Source organism: Aethalodelphis obliquidens, unplaced genomic scaffold, assembly GCF_003676395.1.
Source record: "Aethalodelphis obliquidens isolate GAN/ISIS:26980383/991018 unplaced genomic scaffold, ASM367639v1 scaffold1, whole genome shotgun sequence".
NCBI lineage: Eukaryota > Metazoa > Chordata > Mammalia > Artiodactyla > Delphinidae > Aethalodelphis > Aethalodelphis obliquidens.
This window is the reverse complement of record NW_020837945.1, coordinates 61,784,540-61,811,755: the sequence shown is the minus strand read 5'-3', so window position 1 is coordinate 61,811,755 and position 27,216 is coordinate 61,784,540. Positions and strand designations below refer to the sequence as shown.

The window sequence follows — 27,216 nt, the reverse complement described above, 5'->3', positions numbered from 1 at the left end:
TAGGTTTATTCCTAGATATTTTATTCTTTTTGTTGCAGTGGTAAATGGGAGTGTTTTCTTAATTTCACTTTCAGATTTTTCATCATTAGTGTATAGGAATGCAAGAGATTTCTGTGCATTAATTTTGTATCCTGCTACTTTACCAAATTCATTGATTAGCTCTAGTAGTTTTCTGGTAGCATCTTTAGGATTCTCTATGTATAGTATCATGTCATCTGCAAACAGTGACAGCTTTAGTTCTTCTTTTCCGATTTGGATTCCTTTTTCTTCTCTGATGGCTGTGGCTAAAACTTCCAAAACTATGTTGAATAAAAGTGGGCAACCTTGTCTTGTTCCTGATCTTAGTGGAAATGGTTTAGTTTTTCACCATTGAGGACAATGTTTGCTGTGGGTTTGTCATATATGGCCTTTATTATGTTGAGGAAAGTTCCCTCTATGCCTACTTTCTGGAGGGTTTTTATCATAAATGGGTGTTGAATAAGAGGTAAAATCTCTTAAAGATTGTTGTGACAGAAAGAAAAAGAGGAGAAAAGGAAATTAACTTTTAATGAGTATCTACTGTCTCTGGGCACTATTCATCAGATTCAAAAAAAGGAAACTAGAACATCCCAAAGTAGTGAATATCTACAGTTAAAGCAAATTTGTTATTATTAATTAATTGTTATTAGTATAATGGTTTCCTAAATAGTTACGTCCTCTTTACATTTTAGTATTGTCTTCTTATGCTTTGTTGTATCTTGCCAGCACATTGCCGTTGGTGTAATACCTATCAAATTAAATTCTTTACTATATTTTTTATTCTGAGGAGCTGGTACTCATTACAAAGGGGAGGCACCCTTCCTGTATTTGTTGTCTCTCTCTCTCTCTGTAGCATGAGATAGAGTTCAGCTTTATGAAGAACCTAAGGATGTCAATTGCCTGATTGTATTTGGCTTTTCACTTATTAGTCCTTTGGAAGCTCTTCAGTGGTTTTGAAACTATGTGCTAAAGAACACTGATATTCCAGAAACTGAACTTAGTGGTTCTGCTGCTAAAATAGAATATTGGCATTCTTTTACTGATTCGTAGAAGGAAAATATTACGGAATAAAATATAATTTTATTGATTGAAGGTTGTCCCATAAAAAATTCTCAAATTTTTTGATGTCTACACCATTTTTTTCTGAATTAAGATCTAACAATCCAATGTAGGTGTAGGATAAATACAAAATCACATAATCAAATATTTAGCTTCTTATATTTGGATTATATTATTAGAAAAAGAGTACTATGATTATCCAGTGCTCTGCTACCTGAAAACTTTTGAGAACTTATGTCCTGGATTGTAATTTGGAAAAGTTACTTGTGTCTTATCCAGAAAGGAAATTAAATCTATACAATTAAATTTATTGAAATTACTTTTAAACTTTCCTTCAGCTAAACTTCATTTTGAATATGTTTTATTCAAGTTTTATATTTTCAACTTCTTAATGGAAAATATATTTTTTCCAGGTTAGGGAATAATTCCACGTTCCTGCTAACCCAAATTCTGTCACTTACCTTTCTCCATTTGTCCCTGAATATATATGTTTACACACACACACACACACACACACACACACTCTCTCTCTCTCTCTCTCTCTCTCTCTCTCCTTTTCTTCCAAATATTTTTCATTCTTAAGGTGCTTTAAGATATTCCAACTCTGACTCCTTTATGGAAAGAGGGATAGACTGCTCAGTGACCGGTGATTGGATTGTGGAAGGGGGACGTCAGACATCTGACAGTTTTGGAATTGTGTTCTTTTGATTAGCAAGAATCTAATCTTGCCATGCTCTAACCAAGGTATAATTAGAACATGCAGTTCATATGTAGCCAGCACCCCCTTTTCCCATGCCAATGGCTGATAGCTCTCATCTGTGACAGCATTTAACAGTCCTCTAGGTAGACATTTCATTAGATAAGTGTTGAACCTAGGGACAAAATTTTTTCATTATCCCTGATGTGCAGAGAGTGATTTGATAACCTGCCCTTAGACCACCTGGAACTATATCAAGACCAGGGATATTGGTTAAAAAAACTAAAATAAAATAAAATAAATGGTTTTAGCCTCCAGTCTTTTAAAGAAGACTAAAGTTTATTGCTATGTTGTCAGGAATGACCACTTCAAACTTTGGTGACCCTTAATCTTTCCGATACCCAGCCACGTTTGCAGTCAGTATGCTCATCTATTCACTTACTCTCAGAAGTATAGAAAGATAGGTAACCGCTTCTCAGCATGCTGATTTTATGTCACATCCGAAGGAAGTCTTTTTGTGAATAGGCTTAGGTTCAACCAACCAAAACGAACCTATCTGCTCTGACTGCCAACAGACTGATTTTTGTAGGTATCTGTGAGTCTACTCTAGGCTGTTGTAATTCTGATATTTTCTTCCTGCACTTTTTCTTCTACATGGTCTGATTTGATGGATTTCTGCCTATGATCTCCATGTGCCACACTCTATTGCCTTCTTGTTTGCTACATGACTTCCTTCCCATGCTTTCCTGCCTTCACATCTTCCCTGTGGTCTCCTCTGCACCTGAACACAGCAGGTCGGACAGTGTTGCCTGAGAGCCACTACTAAGTTTGCCTTCAGATGAAACCATCTGTCCAAAGGTGGTGATTTGAGGTGCTTAACTTTTTTCACCTTGAAATAGCAAGGTCTTCTAGACCAGGAACCTAAAGTTTCATCAGTACATGTTATGTTGAGATATCGATATAATTGGGTTTAGCGTTCTGGAAACCAACAGTATTTTAGAATAATATGCAAGGAAGGGGAGGCTGAAGAGATGTGAGAGCCTAGTGATTTTTTTGAAGACATTCCAAGACCTCCTGCTTAGAATTTACCCAATTATCTTCTGAAAACTTGGACATTATTGCTCTCATCAAGATATGGATCAGCAAGTTTAAAAGACCACCTAACATGACCTCAAGTGAACCCAAAGACTGTTAGCGTGTTTTATACCTATTCCAAGATTGACTTATTTATAGATATCATAAGCCATGACCTTTTAATCCCTATCTGCAGCTAATTTCACACCAAGACTTAGATATTGGTGAGAATGATTTTCTGTCTCAGTGTTACCGCCAACATTTAGACGCACTAATCCAGAGTATATTCAGTGTGGTATTGAACTGTGACTCCTCTTTCCCTAGCAGTGCCCTTTTCTTCCAGTCCAATCCTTCCAGTTCTTCAGAACCTCTTCCCACAGCTACCTATCCTGATTGCCTGCAGGCTGACAAGTCCCTTAGATGTTCATTGAGAATTAAGACATTAGCTGATAAAAGGTATAACCACGTGCATTGATATTTACATTGTAAAAGGAGTCTTAATGGGAAAATAATTAAGCTTTAATGTTTGATATCTTTGAGACAATTTATCCTGCCTGGCAACCTGTCAAATCTCACCACACAGGCAGCCCCTGCTTTACATCACCTTATCTGCTTACACCTCATGCTGGCCACATGTAATTTCAATGTAACTCTACAGCAAGACTACGAGATTACGGGGTAGGATAACTCAGAATCCTATGTAACATGATCCAAAGAAATTAAGTCTCTCATCTGTTTACAAATTAATTTACTCTTAGAAGATCTTCTAATCCTTGATAAGGCCAGCAGCCATCCATCTGTCATTCTTCAAGTTCATGGATAGCTTATCCACTGATCAAAAGTGCTTTTATAATAAAATTCATACATAATGGAGGTAGGAAAGGCAGTTTGCATTTTCTTGTCCAACTTTGCATGTAAATGACCTATTCTTTGTGATTTTTACAATATGAAAATCTAGCGATCATGCCAGGCAAAACACAATGAACTGCAGGAGAGAGAGAGGAAAGTAAAGGACAGCAGACAATTGGGCTGGGACCTAGGCTTTTAGAGTTCCAGGCAGGCCAGCAAGTAGTCAGCATTGGCTTTTATCAGGAACCTAGTATCTAGTACTTCTACGCAAGATGGAAATTAGTCCTAGGAATAGAGCTGAAACTTTTAAAATATGATCTAATGGTTAAAAACACTAGGGTCACACAGACATCTTGGCTCTGCCATTTACTCTCTGTGTGATTTTGGGCAAGTTTCTTAACTTTGCTAAACTTAAGTAGCTTCATTTGTAAATAAAAATTTAAAAATATGCCTATGTAGACAGATGAACTAATGTATGTAAGGAGCCCGAGTGTCACAAAGTGGTACTAACAATAAGAGGAATTGTTAGCTCAGTGATGGGACTTGAGTGTCAAGTTCAATGCAAAACATTGATTCTTCTCTTGATAATTCAGCTTTTCCCCTTCGATCTCCCCTGACGTAAAAACTGGATTGATCCCAAATCCCAGGTGGAGGTTAAACCTGTCAGCTGCAGTTAATTGAAGTCCCTTGAGAGAAGAAAGGGATGTGCCTCTGAATGTCAGACTACTAAGATCAGCTGCGTGGGTACCAAATGTAGGTGTGCCCAAGCATCACCTCGGGAGCTTTATGAACACATGGATTCCTGGGCCTCATCCCAAGCGGTTCTGACTCAGTAAGTCTGTGTAAGGGCCCAGTGATCTGCCTGTATAATAAGCTCCCAGGATGGTTCTTACATAGGTGGTCTATGGATCACACTTTGAGACACACTGGAATAGATGCTGGCAGGAACCTGAGATAAGCTGATCACTACACCTGGGCACAATATTTGCACAAGTTTTCTAAAGTGAAAACAAAAGGGATAAAACATTGATTCACATAGCTATTTTTTAAATTTCAAAAATAGCAGCAAGAGTTTAAAAATTTGTCGAGCAGACATGATCTTCTGCAAATATCTGATGCACGAGGCCATTTGTAAAGGGTATTGAGTAATGTATTTGACAGCATATTTGACTGAAGTTTATGAAATACACAGAAAATGTGTTCGAAGGGGTAATTTTTAATAGTCTTTATAAAAAAGTCTATGGTCTCCCTTCAGTGAAGTCATTTCTAGGTAATAATTATGGTCCAAGTAACCTGCTTTCTAAATATGTGATCCTTGGATAGACTCCAGAGCCTCTTAAATAAATGGATAGTAGCATACTGAGTAGAGAGGCTATCTCAGTCAGTTCAGGCTGCTATAACAAAGTATCAAAGACTGGGTGGTTTAAACAACAAATATTTATTTCTTATAGTTCTGGCAGCTGAGAAGTCCAAGATCAAGATGACAGCAGATTCAGTATCTGTTGAGAACCCATTTCTTGGTTCATAGATAGCAGTCTCCTTCCTGTGTCCCAGAGCAGAAGGGGTGAGAGAACTCTCTGGGGTCTCTTTTATAAGGGCACTACTCCCATTCATGAGAACACCACCCTCATGATCTAAGCATCTTCTAACGGCCCCACATCCTAATACCATCACACTGAGGGTAGGATTTCAACCTATGAATTTTGGGAGGACACATTCAGTTCCTAACAATATGTCTTGCAATTATCAAGTGTCTTCAACAAGCATTTGACAGTTTCGAGATTGAAATCCCTTAGCAACTGAATTTCTGTATATACAGTTACCTTGTGTGGTTGCAGTGAGATCCTTGTAAGGTAAGAATGGGAAGTGAGGGAGGAAAACCTTTTAAGCAGACTGATCAGCTTCCTAGAGTGAGACGAAATGGCTTCAGCACAGGGCTGGGAAATTGTCTGATATAAATAAATGATTGAGTACATTTATGTGCTTGGTTGAGATACAAAGTTCTGTGCTATATACTGTGGAAAAAATTACTGAGCCTAATATTTTTTATATGACAGGTATTAGTACTTGCTCTCTCCATCCATAAAAGGTCTCTATATAGATCCTATAAATTGTATACTTTTAAGGAAGTAATTTTGTGGTTCTTACCTGTTAGGCCCTGGGAGGCCTAAGCCAGTAGTGAATTTAGAAGTTCCCAGGGAGAAAAAAAGATAAGCTGAGTTTTGCTTGGGCTAAAGGAATATAGAAGAAGAAACACACTAGAACAAAGGATGGGTTCTTTCTACCTGATACCTGAGACTTCCTCACCTCTTCTGGAAGACTCATAGTTCATATCATTAAGGAAAATCAGGTTGGGATTGTTCTCAGAATATGCAGATCCGATGGCTATGATGATAGCAGGGCACAGAGATTTCTGGGTAGTGGTGCTGCATCAAGGCTAGTAGGCTATTAATCAGTGATAGAAAGAGAGGATTTAGAAGCCTCCAGCCTCAGAAGAATGGAGTTATTGACAACTAGATTATGGGTCAAGTTCATAGTCTAGCCCTACTTTAGCTCCAGCTGGGGACTGGAGTGCAATCTTGAGTGCCAGCAACAAGGACCAAAGAGCAGTCAAGCAAACTGGTACGTAGAGTGGAGAACAGGAAAAGAAAAGGTATCTGACTGTGCATACAGGTGCCTTCCACCTTCAGGGTCAGCATGGAAGTCCAGACCCCTCTCAATAGTGAGCAGAGAACTTCTAATAATTGGCCAGGCTCGAGTCTCACTGCTTCGGGGCGGAGTGGGCTTGCAGGTCACAATTCTTTAATAAACACAGTGCAGGAGGTAGAGTGAAACAGACAGTACCCACGTACAGTCATTAAAACTCCTTATTGCCAAGCTAATTAGAGAATTGCTCTGATTTTATGTGGTATCAACTTCCTTTCTACCATTCCTCCTGGCATTTGGTATTGGTGTCTTATTTTCCCATTAATTCTTCTTTCATTATGCCAGAAATAGAAAAATCTCAGAGATTTTCTTTTTCATTATGAGAAACCTGCCCTGAGGATACAGCCACAAGGGTGGGTATGTCTTTCCCCTGTACTGAAATTATTAAATCCAATTCCATTTTTAAGAAACTTTTAATATAAAAGTAACATATGATCTATGTCAAAAATTCAAGCAGTATAGCAGGGCATAAAATGAAGAGAAATTCCAACCACACACTTCTGGCTCTCCTAATTCCATAATCCAGAAGTCAGACTGTTACTAATATTGGGTAGACATTGTGTATATGTAAGCAAATGTGTTAAAAAGCATATATATGGAGATTAATCCTTTGTCAGTTGCTTCATTTGCTAATATTTTGTCTCATTCTGAGGGTGGCCTTTTTTTCTTGTTTATGGTTTCCTTTGCTGTGCAAAAGATTTTAAGTTTAATTAGGTGCCATTTGTTTATTTTTGTTTTTATTCTCATTACTCTAAGAGGTGGGTCAAAAAAGATCTTGCTGTGATTTATGTCAAAGAGTGTTCTTCCCATGTTTTCCTCTAAGAGTTTCATAGTGTCTGGCCTTACATCTAGGTCTTTAATCCATTTTGAGTTTACTTTTGTATATGGTGTTAGGAAGTGTTCTAATTTCATTCTTTTACATGTAGCTGTCCAGTTTTCCCAGCACCACTTGTTGAAGAGGGTATCTTTGCTCCATTGTACATTCTGGCCTCCTTTATCGTAGATTAGGTGACCACAGGTTCATGGGTTTATCTCTGGGCTTTCTATCCTGTTCCATTGATCTAATTGTTTGTTTTTGTGCCAGTACCATATGGTCTTGATTACTATAGCTTTGTAGTATAGTCTGAAGTCAGGGAGCCTGATTCCTCCAGCTCCATTTTTGTTTCTCAATATTGCTTTTTCTATTCGAGGTCTTTTGTGTTTCCATACAAATAGTAAAATTTTTTGTTCTATTTCTGTGAAAAATGCCATTGGTAATTTGATAGAGATTACACTGAATCTGTAGATTGCTTTGGGTAGTATAGTCATTTTCACAACATTGATTCTTCTAATCCAAGAACATTGTATATCTCTCCATCTGTGTCATCTTTGATTTCTTTCATCAGTATCCTATAGTTTTCTGCGTACAGGTATTTTTGCCTCCTTAGGTAGGTTTATTCCTAGGTATTTTATTCTTTTTGTTACAATGGTAAAAAAATATACAAACAGCTCATGCAGCTCAATATCAAAAAAACACAACCCAATCAAAAAATGGGTGGAAGACCTAAATAGACATTTCTCCAAAGAAGACATACAGATGGCCAAGAAACACATGAAAAGATGCTCAACATCACTAATTATTAGAGAAATGCAAATCAAAACTACAATGAGGTGTCACCTCACACTGGTCAGAATGGCCATTATCAAAAAATTTACAAACGATAAATGCTGGAGAGGGTGTGGAGAAAAGGGAACCCTCATACATTCTTCGTGGGAATGTAAATTGATACAGCCACTATGGAGGACAGTATGGAGGTTCCTTAAAAAACTAAAAATAGAACTACCATATGACCCAGCAATTCCACTACTGGGCACATACCCAGAGAAAACCATAATTCAAAAAGACACATGCACCTCAATGTTCATGGCAGCACTATTTACAATAGCCAGGACATGAAAGCAACCTCAGTGTCCATCAACAGAGGAATGGATAAAGAAGATGTGGTACAGATATACAATGGAATATTACTCAGCCATAAAGAGGAACGAAATTGGCTCATTTGTAGAGACATGGATGGCCCTAGAGACTGTCATGCAGAGTGAAGTAAGTCAGAAAGAAAAAAACAAATATCATATATTAACGCATATATGTGGAATCTGAAAATTTTGGTATAGACAATCTTATTTACAAAGCAGAAATAGAGACACAGACTTAGAGAACAAATGTATGGATACCAAGGGAGAACGGGAGGGGTGGGATGAATTGGGAGATTGGGAATGACATACATACACTATTGATACTATGTATAAAATAGATAACTAATGAGAACCTACTGTATAGCCCAGGGAACTCTACTCAATGTTCTGTGGTGACCTAAATGAGAAAGAAATCCAAAAAGGAGGGGATATATGTGTACGTATAGCTGATTCACTTTGCTTACAGTATAAACTAACACAATATTGTAAAGCAACTATACTTCAATAGAAGAAGCATATATATGAATATATGCATTTATGTACGTATATAACTTAACACAAAGCAGATGTACTATACATAGTATTTTATAACAAATATATCTTTTATATGACTAGATAGCATTATATTACATGAATGAAATTTTCTTAAGTGAATGCGTTTCTATGAAAAGCATGACACAGAGTAAGCACATAATAAATACTAGATATAATAATGTGAAATATTTTGTGATAATCTTTTCCTTGCTTTGGTTTGTAATTTTACAATTATACAGCATTCATGGAAAAAAAAATAGGTTAGTTTTGCTTGTCTGTAACTTTCATAGGAGAGGATTTATACTGTATTGATTGTTTTGTTTATTTCACACCATATTATGTTTGGGAGATTGCCCATGTTGCCACATAGAACTGTCGAATTTTCTTTGCTGTCTGGTATTCTGCTATATGAATATGCCACAATCTATTTACCCTCTACACAGTGTGGGTGCTTCCAGTGCTGCTACGAATATCTCTGCACATAGCAGTGGAATTGCTGGATCATATGCACATCCTCAGCTTTAGTAGATATTGTCAAACTGTCTCCCAAAATAGTCAGTTCAGCCTACTGACTTTGAAATTTCAACTTTTTAAGGAGTTTGGCCCTTTAGCGTGATATATATTTTAAATACATTTTTCATCTTATTATTTATGTATTAACTTTGTTGATGAAGGTTTTGTACTGTGGAAAATTTTTTACTTTTTATAGGTAATCAAACTAATAAATCTTTTTTTCTTCGTGGCTTCTGAGTTTTATGACTTGCTTAGAAAGGTGTTCCCTTCTTCAATATTATCAAACTCTAGCCTTTTCTTTTAATACTCTTATAGTTTAACTTTTAATTTTGAATCACTTGACTTACCCGAATTTTTTTTGGTGAATAGTATTTTTTTTTCAAAATTGGAATAGTCTGTTGTTTCCAACACGATTCTAGCAACAATAAGAGAAAAGATAATTCAATAAGTAGTTAATTACAGTATTGACATACAAAACTATGTTTTTTCTAAATGTGACTAATACCAGTTAGATAATGACAAAAGAACTCTATTCACTAGAAATAAGAAAATATAAAATATATGAGAATAAGCCTAATGCAAAATTCCTAAGACTTAGGAAGAAATTGATGGATAAAGAAGACTTAAATGTGGTATCTTATTCTTGCATAGAAAGAATCAAGATTGTAAAGATATAGATTTAACCTATAAATCTAATATAAACCCAATAAAAGACCAAATATTTAGTTTTTGTTTGATTTAAAAGATGAGTCTAAGGTTCATGTTGAAAAAGATAGGTGAAACCAGTCAGGAAAATTCTTATAAATGACTATTCATCTCTTTCATTAAAATGTATTAAAAGCTATGGTAATTAGCATAGTAAGAGATTGGCCTAGGAATAGTCAAAAGGAATCCAAAAACAGAACAGAATCAAGAAACAAACCAAGTTGTAATTAGGAGTAGCATTTAAAATCATTGAAAAATAAAATAAAATAAAATAATTGAGAAAATATGATTAATAGTATTACTAGAACTAGTCCAAGTATATATGAATATAATTCCTGAAGCCTTTAATCCATTTTCCACTCATGTGCAATAAAGTCAACTCTTTCCAGAGCTGTTTAATTGTATCTATCCCTGATGAGAATGTGAGTTCCATAAGAGTTAGGAATAATATCTTTCATCTACTTCCTCTGTTTCTTGTACTCCCTGTTTAAATTACTGGCTGGCACATGGTAGCAATAGGTACTTGTCAAATGACTGCATATAAATGTACTTGGAAGCCATGCTCTACTCTTCAGATCATAATCCACTTGCATATGTATTTTTAAGTATTTAGGTCTTATTATACCAAAAATGAATATTTTGAATTGTTATTCTTATTCAGCATTGAGTTGCCCCGTCTCTATCCCCTTTACTCCCTTGATGTTAATTCCTACTTTTTGTCTATAGTTATCTTCTTCTGTTTATAAAGATCTCAAAATAAATGAACAGGTAAAGAAGCGAAGTGTTAAAAAATAAGTAGTTTTATTCTTCATCTATATCCAGTTGTTTAGAAGAAATCTCCACTTGCATGTCCTTTAAGCATTCAAATTCAACATATGAAAACTCATTTTATGACCCACCTCCCCACCACATAAAAATATCACCCAGTCCACAAATCAGTCAAACCAAGAATTTCGGGGGTCATCCCTTCCCCTCACTTGCCACTTTAATTAGAGTTCAGTGTGTGAAAGTAGCGCCCACCCATCAGACTAAGGCAGTCTTGTGGGCTTTCTTCATTTCAATCATTTAAACCACTGTGGTGGCCTTTTCCTCTCCCCTTGTTTTTATTTAAAAAGAAGTGGAGGAAACATCCTTACGCAGTGCTTTTTAAATGAAGTGACTTGTCAAGTCAGAGGCTGTGGCAGTAATCTGAAATGCAGTAAATTTAGCGACTCTCACTTGCACTGACAGCCTGTCATGCGCTTGAAACGTAAATAGCAGTGGAGACAAATCGCTGCTGTTTTCTTATTAAGCGTTGGCCCACTGGCCTGGTAATGTAGCCTTCCAGGAGCGCCTGGGCCCAGACTGGGAGGGCGAATGCTTTCCAGAGCAGGCGCAAGGTGCCTCCAGGTCTCTCCCACTCCACCTCTCCAGTGTACCCACAACGTTGTAGCCAGGACCCTCACTCCCACTGCAATCCATCTGCTTCACAGAGAGGCTGAAAAACCCCAGCCAGGATTGACGGGTGCTGGTCCCCAAACTGAACGTTGATGGGGTAATTCCTAATTCATACACTTTGGTCGAAAAGCAAGAAACAAATTGCCAGGTTCCTTACCTGCTTAAACTATTTTATCTCTTTCTTTTTTCTTTTTTTTTTCCATTTTCATCTTATTCACTGGGTTTTTATTTTTTAATTATTTTCTTAATTGAAATATACTTGATTTACAATGTTATGTTAGTTTCTGCTCTTCAGCAAAGTGATTCAGTTATATATATATATATATATATATATATATGTATATATATATATATATATTTTTTTTTTTTTACATTCTTTTCCACTATGGTTTATCACAGAATATTGAATATAGTTTCCTGTGCTCTACAGTAGGACCTTGTTGTTTATCCATTCTACATATAACAGTTTGCATCTGCTAATGCCAAACTCCCAGTCTATCGCTCCCCTCCTCTCCCTCCCCCTTGGCAACCACAGGTCTGTTCTCTGTGTCGGTAAGTCTGTTAAGCCATTTTCTTTTCTGGCCTACCCCAATCCCTATCCCCTATTTTTCTCTCCATTACTTGTTTACTGACTCTAAGCAAGAACAGGTCTCTAAACTGGATCGAAAGGTTCTTTCAGCAGTGAGGCTAGCTGAAGAAGTGAGGCTGAGATTTGGGGGGGAGCCCCACTAAGGTCACTGCAACATCAGGCCTGGGATGAAAGGACAGAGGGCCAGATGGGGTCATCACCTGCTTTCTTTTAATTACCTTTCAAAGGCTTCTCGGCAGCCACAAAATTATGCCCAGCAATCCTTGCACAGTGCAATTGCCCTGCTGAGTTTAACACATTCACTTACAAAATGCCAATTGATTTATGTGACTCTTGAAAACAGCAACTGCTGCTCTCATCTCTCTTGATATTTAATCCTCAGCCATGGCAGAATCGCTAATGATAGGTCGTGGAAGACCCCTACAGTTCTGATGACAATGGTGGAAGATCTTGTTTGTTGCTGCCTCTGACCAGCAACTCTAATCTCTGCCTCACCCCCTTCTTGGGAAATAGTCTAGAAAACAATCAACACCTGCAGGAATTTTTATATCTATTTTATTCCAAAGGAGTCTACTAGGTATTTTGGGGGTTTTTTGTCAAGTTTTACCTCTTTGCCTCTTTTTCCCCTCATCCCAGAATAATAAAAAAGAAGACAGTGAGGGCTTCCCTGGTGGCGCAGTGGTTGAGAGTCCACCTGCCGATGCAGGAGACATGGGTTCGTGCCCTGGTCCGGGAAGATCCCACATGCCGCGGAGCGGCTGGGCCCGTGAGCCATGGCCGCTGAGCCTGCACGTCCAGAGCCTGTGCTCCGCAACAGGAGAGGCCACAACAGTGAGACGCCCGCGTACCGCAAAAAAAAAAAAAAAGAAGACAGTGATTCCTTGCTTTATGACATGATGCTACATGATACAAATGTTCTGTAGTCCCTACTATGGTGGCTTGAATTAGTACCAATGTATATATTCCATGTTTAATCTACATTTAGCCCTAGTCTTGTGGCAGCTCCATATTTTTGAGTGCCTATGAAATGCACTCCCCGGGATATTTCAACCTGATACCAACCATGTCAAGAATGAAACTCATTATCTTCACTCCAAAATAAGCACTCTATCCTGATTTTCCGAATGGTACAAACTGCATTCAAACCCAGGAAGTCACTAGCTTTCAACATACATGCTGTATTTAGGATACATTTCTTTATACCCAAAAAAACTCAAGTGGACTACAAGAGACCCCAGGGTAAGTGAGGGTCCAAGGATGTGCACACATTCCCTTCTCCTGCCCTCATAGACATTGCCACTCTTTCCCACTGAGCCTAGACTCTACCTCAGCATCCTTCTCAATGTCATGCTCCAGGTAGCCACTGCCAGTTAGTCAGGGTTGATGATGACTATTTGACAACCTTGAAGAGCCATCTCCACTTTCACAGCAGTTCACAGGGCAGCTTATTACAATACATGTTGGGACTCAGTGCCAAGAAACTCGCACAAAGAGTTAGTGGTGTTGATATACAAAGGACTTTAAACAAATAAAATTTCCATGGAATTCCATGCTTACACACCCTGTTTTCTCAAGAAAGGAAGTAAGGAAAGATGGAAGGAAGAAAGCTTAAAACAAATTTTTTTTAAATTTTATTTATTTATTTATTTAATTTATTTTTTGGCTGCATTGGGTCTTCGTCACTGTGCACAGGCTTTCTCTAGTTGTGGTGAGCGGTGTCTACTCTTTGTTATGGTGTGCGGGCTTCTCATTGCAGTGGCTTCTCTTGTTGCAGAGCACAGGCTCTAGGCACGTGGGCTTCAGTAGTTTCAGCAAGCCGGCTCAGTAGTTGCGGCACGTGGGCTCTACAGCACAGGCTCAGTAGTTGTGGCGCATGGGCTTAGTTGCTCCACGGCATGTGGGATATTCCTGGACCAGGGATCGAACCCAGGTCCCCCACATTAGCAATCAGATTCTTAACCACTGCACCGCCAGGGAAGTCCCAAATTATTTTTTTAAATGTCATTTTACTCAATACCTTATGAGAGCCAGAAGGCTCCACTGTGTCTTCACTGGGATGCAGAGATACTGAACATAGCAAATCCAGAATCTTCACACCACCCCTCACACACTAGCCTATGTCCTGCTGTCATATCACGCTGCTCATTTCTCCTGCATGGGGAAGTCTATTTCAGGCAGGATAACCAGATTGCCACACCCTTTTACAATTTGCTGGCTCTGATTCTCTCCACTTGTGTTTTTCAACTTCCTGAAATTTCACTCCTCCCAGTAAGTCTTTCCTAATATAAGTGCATTCTACACCGTTCCTGTAGCTTCTTTGCTGTTTGTTGGCATTCATGTGCAACCATCATTTTATATTGTTTTTGGAGGGACCTCTATAAAAAAGTGAGTGAGTCTAAACTTTTAAATACCAACTTTTTTCTCATGTATTGCTTTATTTATTTCTCTTGATGAGGAAGTTAAGTAGACAAATCTTATAAAAGCTGAAGGCTACCTTTTTTACTTTCTTTATGTATAACTGAGCTACACTGATTTGGAAATTCCCCAAGTGTCCCATTCTCAACCTCACATGTATATTCAGAAGACAGAAATAGAGCAGCTTCTGAGAGCTAAGAATTCAGCTAACTAGGATCTCTAATAATAAAAATAGTCATGCCTAGTTGGGAAAATGGGCTCCAAAAGTCAACAGACCTGGTTTAAACCTGTGCTCTTCCTTAATATCATTATAAACTCAGGCAAGTTCCTTAAAGGTCCTCTCTAAACCTGGATTCCTCCTCTTACTGGTATTGTGAATTAAATAAGGTAATGTCTGAGTCATTTAGCAAAGTACGTAGTGTGTGTTTATTAAGTGGTAGCTCCTTCCACCCTTCCTCCGCAAAATTTCTTGAGCACTCCAGCATCCAGCATCATGCTGTGCACTAGGGGTACGATGATGAGCAAAACCAGATGTGGTCCCTATAATGGAAGGTTAGCTGTCATCGATAGAGTTCCCCTTCAGAGACTAAACATAGGGGATCTTGATTCCAAACCTAGCATCTACAAGGGCAGAACAGTTTCTGAAAACTGACACCAAGTAGGGGATAATGGTTAAGTATGAGTACAGCAACAAAATGCCATGGCCCAGGACTGAAAAGGATGTGTGGATGGCAGCTTCCGGTTGGATGCCGAGCTCAAACTATGTCAGCTAACTGACTTTTTTTTTTTTTTTTCGGTACGCGGGCCTCTCACTGTTGTGGCCTCTCCCGTTGCGGAGCACAGGCTCCGGACGCGCAGGCTCAGTGGCCATGGCTCACGGACCCAGCTGCTCTGCGGCATGTGGGATCTTCCCGGACCGGGGCACGAACCCGTGTCCCCTGCATCGGCAGGCGAACTCTCAACCACTGCACCACCAGGGAAGACCCAGCTAGCTGACTTTTTGCATGTGAAAGCAAAAACACAAACCGTAATGAATTGGATCTTTCTGGATGCCAGGACATTCTTCATTTGGCCCATATTCATTCATAGAGCCAAAGCCAGTTGTGAATCCTTTCTGGCATTGTGCTTGCCTCTGATTTCTGGGTACTAACTACACCCTTTGGGGCTACAGAAGGCATGGGGCCAATTTGCATAAACCACACCCTCTTGTGTCTTACTATTCAAATAGGGAACATTTCTACAGCAGAGTAACCAACCCCCTCCCTTCCATGTAGGCTCAAATATCTTAATAGTCAAATGCCTCTGTCTCTAGAGAATTCTCTATTATAATCATCCTCATTGTATCACTTCTCGCAGTCTTTTCCCCCTCATTCTCTTCAATACATTGCTCTCCCCTGTGTCTCCTTATTCCCCTGTGATTGCTGCTCTGACAACTGTGTCCACTGCCTGCCCCTTCCTTCTTTCAATCATGGATCATTTACCACTCTTCACCCCTCCCTTGATGGGTGATGAGAGGTGGGGATGAGAAGCGGTTTCCACTTTTGGACAGAAAAGTTGTCAAACACTAAAGCGTCTCTCAGGTGGGATATGACACCGAGAAACAAAAACTTCAAAGGATCTAGAGAGAGACATGGCTGGAAATATAAAAAGTACCTCATCACAAGTATTTTTTCTAGATTTCTTGTGTTTCTTTCTCTCTTCCTTTTTTTAGCATGTCTGTACAGAACGTGATGTGCAAAAAAAGTAGGGAAAGCAAAAACGGGAACAGGTGAGTATGTCCTTAGGCTAAAAAAAAAAAAAAAGAACGAAAACATGAAATGTACTGTAAGAACAGAAACTTGTTACAGTATTTGAAGTTAGCATAGGAAACTTCAAATGGCATCATTGATTTGCGATCCTTTTTTTCTTTTATTTTTAGAGGTAGAAGTTCATAGCTTGCTTTTTCTCACCCTCTTCACCCGTCTTTCCGACCGCAGACTCACAAACACACACGTACATACATATATAGCCTACAAGACAAGTGCCACTTCTTTGCTTTTCATTCATCTGTATATATGTTTGTATTTATAGCCAATGTGTTTACAGTCACTTATAAAATATTCAAATTTAGGTGAGTAAAGGGAATGTCAACCCTGTTTAAAACCCATGCTCCCTTCTGTAAAAAGATGATCTACAAAGACATTATAAGACTCTTCTCAGAATAGTGGAGAAAAAATGCTTCATCTATTTCCTAATATATAAGAATCCTTGGGATTCGACTTTAAAGTCATAAAACACTCAAATTTAACAAGTTTTCTAAATTGCATTTCCTGGATCTCAGATAAAGGAAAAGAAAGATAGATATCATAATGATTATTAGGGTAGCAGTCTTTTTTTTTTCTTTTTTTAATTTCAAATAGGGTGTTGGATGTCATACCCTGGAGAATTTTCAAGAATAAGCCTGCTGTGTTTAGTGAGCAAATATTTGGGTGTTCGTGAATTGACATGTTGTTTCCTAAAAGTTAGAGTGAATGGTTATATGTAAATAAATAGCTGTTTGTATGTATGCATGTGGTTGGGGGAAGGAGGCGGCAGTGGGAGAGAGAGAGAGAGGAGGAAGAAGGAGAGAATGGGAGAAAGAGAGAGAGAGACACAAAGGAAAGGTATTTAATTTCAAATGGCTGCTTGCTTCCAGATGCCTCGTTAACCTTGGAAATCTAAATAAATCGACATCTTGGATGTGAACTCTACAGATTTCACCAAAGCACGGTCCTCTGAAGGCACTGTACTCAGAAGGTGGCACCTGGCATACTTTAATTGGCGTTATTCCTGGCTGATTTGCCTCTACATCAGGGAACACAGAAGAGAACACTTTCCTCTTGCCACTAGCTCGAGGCCCTTCTTTCTGACTTATGAAGAAATATTAAAAGAACTAATATGTAGAACTTGAGTAAACAGTGGCTAAGAGGCGATATGTTAATTATGTGAAGAGTTTGAAACGTGCATACACTTAGGAGGATGAGAAATTATTTAGCCTGGTAGCTGAATATTGCCAGGAGACACAAAAGCACAGTAAGCAAAGGGAGATTTAAACTAAACACTAGATCCCAGAACAAATATAACACTCGGCGACGTGAGCAAGCTTGTGGAAACAGGTTGAGATGTTTAAAATACCAAAATATTGAAATTTGCATTTCAGGTAAACATTTAAATAAGGGCAGAAAATAATAGATAGGAACAAGAGAAGGGCCCATGTTAGCCATACGGCTTTATGCCACCAGAGAATTTACCAACAGGTTGAATGTCAGATTCTGGCCTAAAAGTCTTCTCTTGAGAGAGTATAGGGAGATGGTGACAGGACCCCTGGGTTGAGAACAGCTAGTCAGAGAGAACTGAAAGAATGGCAAACAGGTGCCCTGATGTGGACAGATACATGGGAGCCAAGGGAGAGGAGCAAGAGGACCTGAATGCATTTTAAAATTCTGCGACTCAGGGGCTTCCCTGGTGGCGCAGTGGTTGGGCGTCCACCTGCCGATGCAGGGGACTCGGGTTCGTGCCCCGGTCCGGGAAGATCCCACATGCCGCGGAGCGGCTGGGCCCGTGAGCCATGGCCGCTGAGCCTGCGCGTCCGGAGCCTGTGCTCCGCAACGGGAGAGGCCACAACAGTGAGAGGCCCGCGTACCGCAAAAAAAAAAAAAAAAAAAATTCTGCGACTCAAGATTAACGTGGTGTATTCCATGCCTTGAAACAAGAAACTGCAGTTGATCAGATGAAAGGAATGGCGCTGTGCCCATTTCCACCTGGGGCTCTGCTGGTGTCTGTACACCTTTTCCTGAAATAATAAATCTGCATAGCAGATACATTCTCAGGGCATGGCCAGAGATGCCCTGCCCAGCATTTCCACAGCAGAGTACTCAGCACACCCGTCCTTCCCCAGTAAAAGGGTGTTTTGTTAGGATCATTAAAAGGGAGTGGATTTATATGCCAAGTACCTTTCAATACTTGGTTCTCTTAAGCTAGATGATGTGTTGAATCTGACTCTAGTTTTTGCTTGTGTTTCTTAGTTCAGTTCAGCTAACTCAACAAACCTTTGTTGAGTAATGAATCTGTGCCAAACCCTGTGCTGTGCACGGGGATATTGCAAGACACAGTCCCCGAGGAATTTATAGTCTGGTTCTTTGACTTTCTAGCAGCCCAAAAGTATCCCTTTCCTCTCAAATCACTGTGGATTAATGAGAAATGCTCAAGTGAACCAGGAGAGATAATGTGTTGTGAATAAAGTCTCCTGTGGGGGCAAGAAAAATAGACTAGCTTCTTGGCACTTCTTGTGCCAGGATAAGAGTTTCAAATGAAGGGTCCAAGAGATAAAGGAAGAATGACAAGGGGCCAGAGGTATTGTTTAATATTTTAAATTTTTGTCAAGATTGTTGGATGAGGGAAGACCGGCTAGTTTCTTTTACCTTTATTTGGTTTGCATCTTGAAACTCCCCTACTTTAGTGAACCAACTGTGCACATTGTATGCTGGAGATAAAGGTGGCCATCAGCGTGCAGGAGAGCTAGCATGGGAGAAACAAAAATGACCTTTCTGCCTTATGGGTGGGGCATTTAATGGAAAACTCCCCCTTCATCCCCATGTAGTATTGGGGGAAATTCTTCCTAGAGACATGAGATTGAAAACTCATCCCACGAAGATTTGTTTTATTATCTGGTTATCGGGAAAAAATGAGATGATGAATACCTACATTGGTATTCATGTAAGAATCCGAGGTCCCAAACCCAATAAATATTACTTTATTTTCTCTAGTTCATCTTAATGTCTACTCTCACAGGTGCCAGCTTCCCAAATGGGTAGGGCCTTGGTTGTTGCTAAAAAATCATCATTCCCATGCCTGGAACTGGTTTATACCTTTCATAAATTCAAAATGCAAGGTAGGGATCCATTACCCAGCATTTCTAGGTATTTTATGTGAAGTGAAAAGAATTCAGTGTTATTAGCCATCTCTAAGAAGATTATACTCCTTCTCCCTTTCTTCTACTAACAACGCTGTACCTACCTAGGAATAAACTTGATGGATGCAGAAGCAGGGCAGGGCAGAAATCCTAAACCATTCTGAACTCATCTTTTACTCATTTTTCATCATAATCCACCATTATTCTCAAAATCAATAATGCTGTCCAACTGTAAATCCCACCTTTGCACTCCAGATTTTTAATGAGCTTTATCCTATTTTGGCCTGCAGTTGTCAATGTTGCCATTTGTCTTCAGGGTATTTATATTTAACTAGAAGATTCTTAGCATCACTTCGTTGGCATGGCTCTCAGTTCATAGCTGCAAGTATGCTGGAAAGATCTTTTTTTCTCCTCCAAGTCCAAAGTCTTCCCAGCTAACCCAGTAAAGTGGACTATTACCCTTTCTAAGATTTCTGTTTTCTTTCCTACCACATTCTACTTCTGTAGCATGAGAAGTTGGGTCTGACTACTCGCTTGAGTGTGGAGACGAAAAAAGGTGAAAACACAGGCAGGAAATAAGATGGCCTATTATAAGTAATATGCAGCTCTACCCTTACAGACTAATTCTAAAAGGTTTTCAGTAGAAGCATGTGCTAGATAATGTGCAGGACTCCAAACCAAATAATTATAACTATTGCCTTTTTGTTGTTGGGACTTCAGAGTTTCCTCAAACTACTGTTAGTGACAATTAACAGAAGACTTGAAGCTTGGAGTATTCCTGACAGTTGCGTTACAGAATGTTATCAAAGAGGCCCTAGGTTCGGGCTTCCCTGGTGGCGCAGTGGTTGAGAGTCCGCCTGCCGATGCAGGGGACACGGGTTCGTGCCCCGGTCCGGGAAGATCCCACGTGCCGCGGAGCGGCTGGGCCCGTGAGCCATGGCTGCTGAGCCTGCGCGTCCGGAGCCTGTGCTCCGCAACGGGAGAGGCCACAACAGTGAGAGGCCCATGTACCACAAAAAAAAAAAAAAAAAAAAGAGGCCCTAGGTTCTATTGGGAGCCTAGTTAACAGACTGAGCTGACATATTTAGGCAGTGAATTTGTCTCTGTGCTGGCTGGCTGTTATGTTGATTTGGCCATCAGGCAATTTCCAGAAAAGGAAAACAGCTTCTGGCATGCGAACAGAGCTATTAATTGGTACCACTTAGTGTAGGATGACCAGGAGCAAGTTTTCTTCATGGTGGCAGGACTGTGTTATTTAGCACCCTTCCAGCTGCTCTGTCCTAACCCCACAGCAGTGGGGTTTGTAACTTGAGGGTGAGGGAAGTTGAATTTAGCTGATGTCTATAGGCCTTTCTGGCCAAGCTCTTCCCTGCTCAGTCCCCTTTCCTCTTCACTTTCTCTTTCCCCTTTTTCTCCCCCTGACTCTCCACCTCCATGCCTCCATTTCCTCTCTGTCTCTCTCTCTCTCTCTCTCTCTCTCTCTCCAGAAATAAAGTCTTTTAATCAGGGGAATTAAACAAGCCTGCCTATCTTGACATTTCTTTATGAAAATGGAGACATTTTTGTGCAACTTTCTAAAAAGGGCCTCCAGACCCCTAATCCCAAGTGGTTAAGCCAATCATGTTTAGCTCCCTAGCCCTCCCACGTGACAAAATGCACCATCAGCAACACAATCTCTTGGATCTGGTCCAAGGCCTGAAAGTCTCATTGGTGATATAGTTTGACACTGAACAAGGAAACCATAACTGTAAGACAGGGTTTCGAACATGACCTTCGTGAAGAGAACTCCACATAATCTGGGGGAGAAGAGTGACAGTTTCTCGAAGGGAAGCCACGTGTCCTAATAACAACTTTAGTTGAAAGAGTGCTTTGAAGCATGGTCTAATCGATGATTCAGCACTTCAATGGCTGCCCTTCTGACCCCTCTACAACTTGCATGCCCCTCGCCGCGACTCCCACTTTGCTCTAAACCTTTAGCCAGTGACGGAGGAGCGTGATGTATAAACACTCCAGCTTCTCGATTCTTGGTCAGCACCACTTTGAAGTGGGACCTGTGCTGTGCCCAGAGCTCCCTGAGGGATTGAGCTGAGTTGCCATCTGTGGGATGAGACCTGGTGTTGCACCCCAGCTTGGCTCCTTTGTCTGCCAGATCCCATTTTCCCACTCCCCTACCAGTTTTTCCTGAGAACATTTCCTTCCTTAATCATCTTCAAATGACTTTTTGTCTTGGAGTCTGCTTCTATAGAACCTGACCTCAGACAAAGAACATTGTCAAATTATTGAAAAGCCATGTGGATCTATTGCTTCTCAAAAGAAAAAAAGAGGGGATCTCCTGCATATTTTAAACTTAAAAAAAAAATCATGCAAACCTCTGTTTTACAGGAAGAGAATTTGAAGGAGAAGAAGAATATCTGGAGATCCTCGGCATCACCAGGGAGCAGTCAGGCAAATATGAGTGCAAAGCTGCCAATGAGGTCTCCTCGGCGGATGTCAAACAAGTCAAGGTCACTGTGAACTGTGAGTATGGCAGGAGCCAGCAGGTGCCACGTGCCCGGGGCCCATCTCCACCTCCAGCGAGCTCTAAAGAGCCTATATCAAAAGAACATTGCATTTCAAGCAGATGCTCCTGTAGTCAGGGACGCACATTTGTACACTGGACGTATCCAAGGGCAGGACTTGGCCCTTGAATTTGATAAATCAACTGTACCAACTCTAAATATAACCTATAATGCATTTAACAATATGCTCTTTTACTTAGACTACAGAATTAAGAAAACATGATCAGACCGCACTAGCACTTTAGGCCATCACTCTTCTAGTCTTTGTGGAGACCAAGGTCATACCACTTTGGAAAAAAACAACAACTCATAACTGCTTTAACTGGAATTTCTACCTTAATGTATTGTTTGTCAGAAGAGAATAATTCAAGACCATATTTTATCCTCCGCTATTGAACTAATTGGCCTTGGGAACAAATTTAAGCCACTGTGGTCAGATACCATGTGTCCCCGGTGGCTACGAGGGATACCTGATGAGTTAATATTGGTTATCTATTTGTCCCAAAGTATGGGCATTAGAAGGGAAGATTTCACTAAGATACATCGGTAAGTGGGCAAACTTTGAACTTCTCAGATGAAAGGATCCTTAGATGTAGTTCAAAAGGATGGGGGGCGGGGGCGGATCCATGTGATGTGTCACCCAGCAAAGGAATAAAGAGAATTCATTTACCTTGTTCGGTGAGGAGTGACTGTCCACATCATTCAGATTCAAGTTCCAGATCACATCATTGTGGCTAGTGACAGGGATAAAAGGATGTCCTGACAGTTCTTCCTTCCTGTGTGTTTAACACAAATACACACACAAATACACACTCCACACATATACTCACGTGTGCACATATAACATACATACACACATGCACAAAGGTGCACAGACACACATGCACATACATCTTAACCCATGTTTGAAAATATGCTTTGGATGGTTGTAAGTTACTTTCCATTATTTTAAGCCTTCCATGTAGTTAAACTGTGTGCCGGTGATACTGTATAAAGTCCCTAGCGAGGTAGATATAATTGACTCCATTTTAAAGTTTGAAACACTAGAGCCCTAGGAGGTATAATTGCCTTTCCAAAATGACACAGAAAGCAAGAGTAAGAACAGGGATGCGGACTCCAGCCTGTTTGATTCTAAAGCCCATGCTCTCAGGAGAAAGAGAAAGAGAAGTTTTCAATTCTTCGTACCTACTATGTGCAGCACTGATTAAGGGATTTACATTTGTCATTTAATCCTCACAGTAAACTCATGAGATCATCTTTAGTCTGACTTTAAAAATTTGGAAACTGAGGCACAAAGAGCTGAGGAAACTTGTCTTAAGTGACCCGGTCAATGCTGGACTGCACTATTTCCTGTGGTCTTGCTCCAGCCTGGCAGCCTTCTGAAACAGAAAGCGAAATCCCCTTCACACCCGACCTAGAAGAATCTAACAGATAGGATTCTGCTGTAGCATTTATGGCACTCATTTCCAAGAACAAGGGGATGCATTTGATGAGATCCGAAGTGCTTTTATCCTGAAGTGCGATTTTTTAAGTAATAGAGTTTTGAAATGCCAGTATTACTATTCTTTTCCAGTTCTGGGTGTGTTTCAAAGATACGTTAATGATCCCAGTGTTATAAAATGCTTTAGGACCTTTTTTTCACATGAAAGGCAATTTCCCTCGGTGTTTATATAAGTTTATAATTAGGTTAGTTAGCTTTTTTTTATGTACACACAGCCATGCCATCATCTACCACCTCTTCTCTGACTTCTGGAGTTAAGATTTTATTTTCTCTTAATCGACCTTCATCCTCCTTAGATTTCTGAAAGTCCAATCATGGAGTACATAGAAAATATTTATGCTTCCATTGTGTGAGACATCAAAGCGGTCCGCATTGCAGATGGTTCCCAAGATCAAAGCCAGCCGCCTGGGTCCTATTATTATTAGCACAGTTATTCTGACATTGCTCCTTCTTGACTGTCCCCAAAGTGTAACTTAGAACAGAAGAAAATACTGATAATTTTCAAGAAAAGCCTTTTATAAAAATGTGAGCTTTTCCTCGCGATGAGTGAACCACAGAAGAATATGGACAGAGACTCAAGATTCTAAAATGACGTCATAACAAATTACATAGAAAACTCTAATGAGCTTAGTCAGACAGTCTGTCCTAACCAGCAGCGTCTAGCACATACGTGACCTTGTAAAAATTGCTCAGTAAATGTTTACTGAATGAATAGGTGAAAGACTAACAGATAAACTCTGCTCTTGTAACATTTCTCCAAACTTTGCAAATTGATGTATGCCACAAATCAGGAAGCATGTTCTAAATCAATGCCCTTTGGAATCACCTTTTTATCAACACTTTATAAGCTTTGTTTCTATTATATTAAAACAACTAGCCATTGCACCTGTTGTCCTATTCAAACAATTCACCCTACTTAAATGTAGTTGTATCAAGTAGATGTAGTCTCCAAGATTAAATTATAGAACCAGGTCTGGCCAGCAAAGCTCATGCAAACTGAGAAATTTCCAGTTTGTCACTTCATATAAGCCTGCCTGCTATGAAAATGCCCCATTATTTAAGCTGATTCCTCTTCCTTTTCAAGACACAAGGTTTGGAATTAGGTCAGGGGATCAGGATGGCTAAGATAATTAATGGCTGAATAGATTATCATAATGAACAGATCCACAATACCACTAAAAAAAAAAAAAAAAAATCCCAGTGCTGGTTATTTTCTCCTGCTAGCATCTCATTGACTCATTTACTCATTTGCTGACAGATATTTGTCCCAGGGCACTGAGAAGCTGGAGCAGTAAACAAGAGAGACAGAACAGTTCTTCCTGTTTAGCTTGCAAGCTGGATTCTGCAGTCTCTCCTTTTTATTTCTCTTGGGTAATCCTTCTCCACAGTTGGTCTACAGTACTGTGCATAACCATTTGACATGAAAAATCTATTTTCTAAGTGGTAGGATGTCCTGGAGCTTACAGAAGCTAAATTATTGACCCGAAATCTCCTCAACTAAATAAGCTTAGTAAAATTTTGTACAATAGGCAGGACTTCTGTTTTCTTGTATCTTACAGGATAGTTGCTAATTTCTTCCAGATTCCAGCCCTAGGGACAAGTTTCCTTTCATTTACAGGTTCTAGGTGTAATCCCTTAATATCAGTTCTCACAGTGCATTAAAAGTAGCTACTTCTGGGTTTGTCTCATTCTAGTGCCCAGTATCCCAAGCATAATGTCTAGTGCATAGTAAGTGTTCAGTTAGTGAGGACTTAATTTTATTTGGACTCTTCTTATACTGGACACTTTTCCTATTCCTGGAGAAATTCTCCTCAAAAGCTGCCCCCAGCTCTCAAGCCTACCCCCAAACCCCACTGACCAGCTAATAGTTCTGCCTTCAGCTTTCCCACAGCTCTCTCTCCAACTAGGTTCACATTGTCACGCTTTATTACTTGTTTTCCTCTTCTCATCTCCCTTTCAACTCAGCTCTGCCTCCACCCTGGTGTCCAGAGCTAACCAACCCAACATATATGCTGGGGAACATGGGACTCTGGCATTTCTAAAGCTTGCCCTTACATTTGAGAGCCATTTATTTAGAAGAAGCAGAGGTTACCTACCATAGATTCCACAGTTGGGACTGGAGACATCTGTCGTCTCCAGATAATATTACTGTATTTTAACTGGACTTTTCAGTACCTTGATTCCAAAATCACCTTGAGGAAAATAATGGCTCAATATGGAACCAAACTGGCTACGTTCTCTAACTATTCATGACTACACCTCTCCATTCTCCACGCCAACCTTTAGTTTACTCTTACATCTTTATTGATAATATCAATAAAGACACATGCTAATGTTTATGAATCTATTATGAGATCATCAGAGGAACTATTCAATAAGAATCCAGAGTACTGCCATTTGCTAGTATAACTTTGCAATGTGTACAAGAACCATCATTTTCTGAGTATCTCCATAGTACCAAGACTCTATTAGAAATTTTGTATGATTCACCATAATCATCACACCAACAGTGGCCAACCAAGGAAAGAGGCATATGGGGCCCAGCCTGCCCCAGTAGGAGGAGTATTTACTTTATCACTAACATCGTTTGGTATGTTTGGTTTAGTATTGCTGGTACATGGTGATTTTTTTTTAAAAGACAACTTTTAGTTAGGTTTATTATTGTTTTTAAATTCTCTGGATACAATGCCTTTCTTATTGCCTGTGTTCTCTGCCTCCACCCCGTCGGTCCACCATCACACACTAACCCAGGAGATAATCAAATCATCTCCGTGCAGGGGACAAAAACAAAGCTCAGAGAATGTAAGCATTCTCTGCCACAAAATCAAAGAACCTGTGAGTGGGAGAGTTGAAACTCTGTCCAGGTCTAATCCCAAAGCCCTCTTTCCTTCCGAGATACCATGTGAGTAATAGTAATAAAAAATAATAAATGTAATCACTTCAGGTGTTAAATGTGCTCTGATATATGAGATTTCATTTGACCTTTATATCAAACCTGTGAGACAGGTAGGCAAGGCCTTATCACCTACATTCAAAGGTGAGGGACTCCAAGAAGTTAACACGTCACCTTCAAGAGGTGACAACGTAAGTGGCACAGGCAAAAATTGAGCCCACATCTCCTGATTTCTAATATGGGTTCATGTCCACTATGCCAGTGCACGTTGTGCCATCTTGGGTACCTTTTAATAGCAGAAATACGTAACATTTGCCTTTTAAACTACCAGCATACTCCCCTAAATGTTGTTTTCCCTTATTAGGAATTAATTTCTCTCTAAAGGAACTCACTCAAATGGAAACACAGGGAGATTCAGAGCATGGGCTTCAGAACATGGGTTCCAATATAGACTCCGTCAAATGCTGGCTATGTGAATTTGCACAATTTACTAACCCTCTGCAAATCTGTCTTCTCATTCATAATATGGGGTTAATAATCCTTGTTTCCTAGGGTTACCGTTTGGATGAAAAGAATAAATAAAGCCTAGTAGAGTGCTGACACATGGTAAATGTCTATATATTGAATCTTTTATTAAGAATTTTTTCCTTTATACTATTATTCCAAACATTAGGAAGATTAAATGAATGATACTCTGTTTGCTAGGCCACTGTCATTGTTATCCTATTCATTCTAATTGAAAGAGTCTTATTATTGGTGATATAAGAAGAAAGCCCTTAATA

At 39.6% G+C, this 27,216-nt stretch overlaps 1 protein-coding gene across 1 annotated transcript in view; it reads left to right on the top strand.

The window, feature by feature from the left end:
• Positions 1-27,216, top strand: part of LSAMP (limbic system associated membrane protein) — a 648,598-nt gene that overhangs the window by 580,686 nt on the left and 40,696 nt on the right. Inside the window, exon 4 of the mRNA XM_027105266.1 lies at positions 21,865-21,999. Coding sequence (XP_026961067.1) covers positions 21,865-21,999 — 135 coding nt within the window. The remainder of the gene's footprint in view (positions 1-21,864; positions 22,000-27,216) is intronic.